Raw genomic sequence first — 7417 nt, 5'->3', positions numbered from 1 at the left:
CCCCCCCCCCCCCCCCCCCAGTTTGGCCAAAGATTGACTGCAACTGCGGGTTAATACTGTCATCCTGTGTTCTAGGCTGCTGAGAGGGTTCGTGGAAAAAAAAATGTAATTTAGCTCAACTGTCTCATTTCTTGTTGTGCATGTGCCGCTAGAGAGATACTCCTAATTACCCCTCTGAAATGATCTTTTATATTTAATGAAGGGAATTGTTAGTACATATTTCACATGCAAAAGCCAAACAATGTTAATGGAACTGGCTTAAACCAACAAAAGACAGACATTTAAGAATAAATTCTGTTCTTAACTCACTTCCTTATGCCTACGTCATTTGGCAGCTCATATGGGACCATATCATCTGCAATACTTAGGCCCAACAAGGTGAATTAAGGACAGAAGTTCAACCTTAACTCAATTTCCTGGCCTAAGTGTGTTTAAACCAGATCTTTAAAATAATAAGGTACGTTGTGTATGGTTTTTCAGTGATTCAAATACTAATTAATAATGAAACTTTGCCATAGACAGACACTTTAGATTGATTTTCAAAATAAATCTTTTGGACCAATAAGGTTGGTAACAAGAAGGTATTTCCAGACTTTCCGCTGGAGTATTATGCTCCTTCAGATTATGCATTTCTCCTGTTTTAATGCTGCAGTATAACCTTCCAGCGGGAATGAACCCTAAGTCCATTGGGAATATCCTGCATTTTAGCAGTATAGCCCCCTGGGTGCTGCCATGCAGTTTAGTTCAGTTCTAGAGCAGCTTCTGCTCTCTCTGCTTCCACCAAGCTTGGAGGTAGACCTGCTTTGACTAGTTATGTGTTATAGGAGGAGACGACGTTTAAACCCTTTGATTGCAGACAAGGTCTGGCTATGTAGAACTGAAGCTCTTGATACTGGGATGTAAATCCAGAATCCTTTTATGGCAGTTTGGCCAACAATAAATTTAAAAAAAAACGTTAGAACAGGAGAGACTTGTAAACCTGGACCTGGATATGTCCATGGCCTTGTATGAACAGGGTCCTAGTCCAAGACTCCTCCAACTAAAAAGATGCAAAGGAGAATGTGAAAGGCTGAGCTTCCCAGTCATACACATCACCATCTAAAAAAAATCTGTCCCGAAAGAGGAAAGGGAAGTGTAATCCATTTTGTCCAATTGATTCTCATGTAAGGTAGACCCAACTCCCCACCTCAGCCCACTAGTAGAGGAAGATAGCTTGTTGCAAAACAAGCACCTTATTCTCATAGATCCTTGTCCCAGTTTCATTTAGTTATATGCACAAAGGAGAGGAGGGGGAAGTATCTTTGCAGTTTCATGTCAGAAAACACAGCAGCTCTTACATAATTGAACACACCAGGCTGCTGGGAATTCCATTACAATTAGAGCCTGCGATCTCTGGAAAGAGAGGCCTCATTAACCACCCCCTCCCCTGCAGTTTGGTTTTAATCAGCTACTTGGTTTCCTAGATCCAAGTCGATGGCGGGGGGGGGGAGCAGACCTCTAATTATCTGATGGGGATCTAGATTAAATGTGTGAGGTGCATGCTTCTATGATTTGACTTTCTTCTTGTTCTTTCCCCTTGCTACCTTTTAATTGATAGTTCCGTTTTTATTTTGGCAGGTTAATTTTTCAGAAGGAGGACCAGGTTCCAATTCCACCGGAAGTGAAGTAGCATCAATGTCCTCTCAGCTCCCAGATACACCTAACAGCATGGTAGCCAGTCCTATTGAGGCATGAGGAACATTCATTCCGTTTCTTTTTTTTTTTGGTCGTTGTTTTTTTCTCCCCATCCCCTTTGGAGAGAGTGGGAAAAAGTTATCATGTTGGGACTCCGAAACTAAAACAAACCCAAAAGTATTTAACAACCCTGTAATGAACCTAGCAAAGACCGCTCCATGAGAAAGCACGGAGTCTTGTTTGAAATGACAAGGTGATATGGTAGCAACACTGTGAAGACAATCAAGGGATCTTACTAGAATAATCATTTTAAACAAACACAAAGAAAAAGTAAACGCGCTATTCAATGATCGTAGGAGGATCGAACAGACGTTTTTCAAAACGTAGAGGATTTGTATTCCCGGATCTCAAAAAAAAAAAAAATAAATAAAAAAGACTGCACATCTTAGAGAGAAACCAAGATAGAGAGACTTTCTATCTAAATCCATCCTAATCCGAATGGTGCTGTTTCTATTCTGGTCATTGCCTTGCCAAAAAGGAGCTCCAGTAGATCACCCAACACCAGGAAAAAGACAATCTAGCCCCGCATGGCTGAAAGATTCATTGCAGGAAGGTGGAGCTGCATTGGTTTGCAATGGTTTCTTTTCTTTTCTTTACTCCCCCCCCCCCCCCTTTTGTTGTCTTTTTACAGGGGGGGTTTTTTTCGGTGCTTGTGAGGGGTGCAGTGTGGGTGGGGTTTTTTTTTTTTTTTTTCCCCCCCCCCCCCCCCTTTTGTTGTCTTTTTACAGGGGGGGTTTTTTTCGGTGCTTGTGAGGGGTGCAGTGTGGGTGGGGTTTTTTTTTTTTTTTTTTCCCCCCCCCCCCCCCTTTTAGTTGACTTTTAACGAGGGGTTGTTTCCTGGGTCTCTGATAGCATGTACTGTAGCTGGGGTTTTACTTTTGTTTCGTTGAGATCCATCCTCTGTCAAGAAGTCTGAAGCGACTTTAAAATAGGTTTTTGAATTCCTATTTAAAAAACAATTTATAAAAGCATTGCAACAAGGTATACCTCTATTTTGCCACAATGCGTTTCGGGATTGTGTTTGAATCGTGTCCGTCCAAGAACTTCCCCCCCCAAAGATGTGTATAGTTATCGGTTAAAAATGACTGTTTCTCTCTCTCTCTCTCTCTCTCTCTTTCTGTCCCCCCCGCCCTTCCCCTTTCTCTCTGGAAATAAAGAGGAAAAAAGGAAAAAAAAATGTTTGCTCTTGCATTGCAAAATTATAAAGTAATTTATTATTTATTATCCGAAGACTTGCCACTTTTCTTGTCATTTGACTTACTTTTTTTGTTTGCTGAAGAAAAAAAACAGAAGAAAAAGGTTGTACCGTGGTCTTTGAATTATATGTCTAATTCTATGTGGTTTTGTCTTTTTTTTTTCCTTCTTAAATATTCTGTGAAATAAAAGCGCCATATGTAGAATGATTATATCTTCAGGACTATTTCACTAAATAAGCGTTTGGAATAGAGAAAATAAGACAAAAGGAAGGAAAATCCCCTCTTTTATATATTTACAAGTTAGCAGCTAAATACCTGAAATAAAATATTGCATGCAAATCAGGTCTTTCTCCAATACAGTGTGTGAGATATTTTATTGCAAGTATTAAGGATCGGCTTGTAAATTCCGTTTCAACCATTATATCAGGGCTAGATTGATGCCTTAGCTTTCAATTGATAACACGACGAGCTTTCCCGTTCCCCCTCCTCCCCTAAAGTGATATTACTCTAGGCATGAACTGACATCATGTTAAGACACGTAAAAAAACCCTCAGTTTTTCTGAGTTTTATTATTAAAAAAAGAAAAATAATAATAAAAAAAGAAAACAAGTGCTGTATACCAAAGCCTGGTTGTTAAGATTGCTGAAGTGACCTGTATTTAAAGCATACAGATAAAAGGGAAGCATTTCGCTTAGCAAGTCAAGTATGATCATTATTTATCTGTGTCTGCTGTCAAACCGATTGAAAAATGCTGCAGGAAGAACAGGGCTGAGGGGATGTCTCTCTGAAATCGCACGATTGGCGTTTCTTATTTTCTTTCCACTTCCTTTCCCCCTCCCTCTTTTCTTCCCTTTTTTTTTTAATTCTCAGGGAGGGGGTTGGGAGATGGTGGTGAAAGCTAGAAACGTGGGCGATTTCTTGGGGAAAAGCAGAGGGAAAAAAATAGGAAAGAGTTGTTTTTGCTCCAATTCAAGTATTCCCGTGTGCTCTCAGCCAGCACAGGACAAAGGCTCGCTTTAAAAAATCCTTAACAACTGGAATATACAGATTTCTAGTCTGACAAAGACAAGTTGGTTTGCATGATAGTTACTCCAAAGCCTCATGTTTTCTTAACATAACCTTCCTTTCTTTCCCCCACCCCCATCCCAACCCACCCCGAGCAAGCTAAGCTATAGACAAACCATTTCGACATTAGGAAAAAAAAATAAGGTTAAAAAATGTCTAATAGAAAGATTTCGACTATCCTGATTAGAAAACTGGATTCATTTTGTATGCTCAAGTGTAATACATTTTTGAATACTTGATAAATATTTAAATAAATATGAAATCTACATTAAACTGTGTAACACTTATGTTTTAATACAGGAAGCCAGGTTTGGTAGACTAGGTTGAGGGGGAGGAGGGCACTGGTCCAGCGTGTAAGTCCCTGCAGTTGTTCCTAGTTGTTGTTGGAAGGAGATTGTTTGGCTTTGGAGGCTTCAGACACTGAAGAGCATCTTTGCTGAAGTTAAACTGTAACCAGGGGCAAAATCGAGCGAGCCCTTAACTTTTTGTCTCTTGTTTTCGACAAAATCTGGCTGCAGGCTCTTCACGTGCCCATAGGAAACACCGTCTCCGCACACTGAAAATTCAAGCAGCACAAGGCTTGCGTGTTGACTGATGTGCTTAATTGGTGACAAATCATCCTGTTCAGCCCTTCTGGCTCAAGGCAATTGGGCAGAGTGGATTCATGGTTAGTCATAATGTTGCTGGGAGTTTTTCATGCACTGACTCAAAAACTTTGTAGACAATGGAAAAAAATGAGGGAGACGGAGAGAGCACGGCTGCTATCGTCTGTGATCGCGGCCAGCAGAAAGGCTTTGTTTTGCTTTTTCACTTCTCACTCCTGCTCAGGCTTGGAGGATGCGTTTTGGGGGGTGTCCGCTGGGCTCTGGTCTGTGCTGAGGACAGTCCGGTGCACTTGCCCCGCGCACGGCAGAGCTGCTGTGGGTCTGGGGCGACCTGACCCTTATGAGGCTAAAAAAGGTGTCCTGATATTTTCCTGGCCAAGTCAAATACTGTAACTACTAGCAACTGCTCGATTTTTTTTTGGAAGCCTTAAGTGTGTGTGTGCAAAAGAAATCTGTCAGGTCGGGGATGTTTTTTAGTGAATAGGAGTGCTAGAGTGAGCTGAACCTTTGCAAGCCTCCTAACTGCTACAGGGATGCAAAGGGCTGCCTCTACCTCTGCCAAAGTACACACACGCACACTTGTACCGCAGCCACGATGAGCAGCCTGTCTTTTCCCTGCAGTTTGGACATGCTTCATTTGGAGCCCAGGGGGCTGCAGTGAGGATCACTTGGACTCGTATTTTTGTTGGCAAGGTAGCCCTTCACTTCCAGGGAGAGTTCAGCACGTTTTCCGAGGTCTTGAGCTTTGTGTTTGACTTTCAGATTTACAGTCCTGCCTGGAGATGAGAACCCGTCCCTCATCCGCGTGTGTATGCTATGCCATGGCACAGGTATATCATTACATCATTCCGGGAGTGCCTAGTTCTCGCTCCTAATGCGATTCCCTCTCGATTGCCATTATTGAACCATCCCATCCTTGCTCTGAATTCTTCCTTCCGGGCACTGTCATGTATTTTTCCTCAGCAAAATTATATCCCCATTGAAAACTCTCCGGCTCTTCCCGAGGCTGGTTCCCTGGGGATGTATTGCATACATCTCCCGCTCCCTCCCAGCCCCCCCATGCCACCCAGACGCGCGGGCGTTGGAAAGGATTGATTAGTTCTGCTAAGAGGCGCTTGTTGTCTAATGTACCTGGCCATAATTAAAAGCAAGTCTCTTGGTCGCTGTAGAGTCCTTCACTTTTCTGGTTTAACTCTCCTTGCCTTGGAGCCACGTTTCCACCCCAGGCGCTGAGAAGCGGTGGATTGCAGGGCAAACTGCTCCTGCCGCCTGATGTTAGTTCAGTTTTAGTGACTGCGCTGTGATCGCCGGGCTCCTGAGCGGGGGCAGCGGGATTTATGCAAGAGACAGAGGGAGACCTCATCCTTGCCTCCGTGCACCCATCCCTGCTATTCAATTCGCTACTTTTTCCTCTATTTTAAGGGCGGTAATTACCCAGCCCAGCTGCTCTGCCTCTCCTCTTGCTGTCCTGTCTTTTGTATCATAAAAGAGCAGCATATATGCTCATATAAAGAGCAGCACGTGTTATAACTGCGGGCCTTCGAAGTATTGCTCTTTACTTATAGGCATCTTGATGTGATGGTCTTGGATAATTGTTTAAGGTGATCAAGAATTTTGGTCAGATAAAAAACATTCTGATTTCAGTATTTTTCTTTACTAGGTTTAACTAACTCTCATCCTCCCCCAACCCGACTTTTGGACGAGATGTAGACGATGTGGGGTCTGAATTTCAATTTTGAGACAAGTCAAATCTCTCAAAAGTAAGTACTTGGCACTTTTTAAACGGTGTGTACGTTTCAATGTGGATCACAAGTGAAAAGAAAGCAGAGCGACTTCTAAGTATTCGCGATTTGTGCCTATCATTGATCCCCCCCCCCTTGCAAAAGCTCCTTCTGAACAGTTTAAAAATCGAAGAAAGAAAGAAAGAAAGAAAGAGGACGGTGGTCATGGGAGAGTCGTACCCTGAGTGTTTTAACGAGGAAAGCCAACCGCAAGTTAGATGAACCTGTATGGTTTCAATACCTGGCAGTTCAAGTCTTCGATTTTAAACCGTTCAGAAGGAAAAATTGCAGAGGGGGGTTGTTGTAGGTGCTTAAAATCCTTCAAGCTATAATATGTGGCTCTATGGCTCAGTCGAGCTGCAAGTAGTTAATAAAGGGTGCAGGAAAGAGATCCTGTTTACTGATTGTTTCTGATTGTTGTTTTCTTGATAAGAGAGCAAGCCACTGAATGACTGTTTGAGCTCAGGCGCCACAAACATAAACTTAACAGCTAACAATGTCCCAGGCCGTGATGGAGGATCTCTCCACACCTCCCAGGGACTTCTGAAGTGTAGACAGAGAAACTAGTTCACAAGAGGGCAGAAAGAAAAGCCTGGCTGGGGTAGGGGGCTGGGATGATCCGGGCGCAGCAGCCTGTTTTGCTTCTTTGCCATGACCCGGGGAGGCTGCTGTCGTGTGAACAGAAAGCTGCCCCGCTCCAAGGAGCCGGGGGGCTGGCAGGGGTTTCTCGGGGAGGCTGCGGAGGGTGTCGCCTCGTTTGACACCGTGTCACTGCATGGGGTCAGCAGAGAGCCCGGCTTGATTTGAGGGGGGCCCGATCCTGCCGCCCCCGGGGCCCAGGCCAGTCTGACGGGCCAGCTCCTGCTCCCGCTGCGCCCGTGTCATTGATGACCCGGGCTGGTAGGAGGCAGGGCTGTATCTGATGTGATTATCCCCCTCCCTGCGGCCGAAGAAGGCAGGTAATGGGCGCGTGGGGGGGGGGGCTTGGGAAACAAGGGCCCTGGCCCGGGGCGGGGGGGCGGGGGGAGAGCGGCCG

General features: G+C 44.2%; 1 protein-coding gene and 1 long non-coding RNA gene across 3 annotated transcripts in view; both read left to right on the top strand.

Moving 5' to 3' along the window:
• Window positions 1-2108, top strand: part of ISL1 (ISL LIM homeobox 1) — a 16795-nt gene extending 14687 nt beyond the window's left edge. Inside the window, exon 6 of the mRNA XM_019517887.1 lies at window positions 1618-2108. Coding sequence (XP_019373432.1) covers window positions 1618-1734 — 117 coding nt within the window. The 3' untranslated portion in view covers window positions 1735-2108. The remainder of the gene's footprint in view (window positions 1-1617) is intronic.
• Window positions 2109-2539: 431 nt separating this feature from the next.
• LOC109297838 overlaps window positions 2540-7417 on the top strand; it is a 37208-nt gene continuing 32330 nt past the window's right edge. Inside the window, exons 1-3 of one of the 2 annotated variants that reach the window (XR_002097438.1) lie at window positions 2540-4662; window positions 5363-5430; window positions 6261-6360. This is a non-coding gene — a long non-coding RNA (uncharacterized LOC109297838). Of the gene's footprint in view, window positions 4663-5362; window positions 6361-7417 lie in introns of both variants that reach the window. The other variant, XR_002097437.1, reaches the window with a different exon arrangement.

Source organism: Gavialis gangeticus, unplaced genomic scaffold (genome assembly GCF_001723915.1).
Source record: "Gavialis gangeticus isolate Ggan-Ray unplaced genomic scaffold, GavGan_comp1, whole genome shotgun sequence".
In the NCBI taxonomy this organism is placed as follows: Eukaryota; Metazoa; Chordata; order Crocodylia; family Gavialidae; genus Gavialis; species Gavialis gangeticus.
This window is presented reverse-complemented; position numbering and strand designations above follow the sequence as displayed.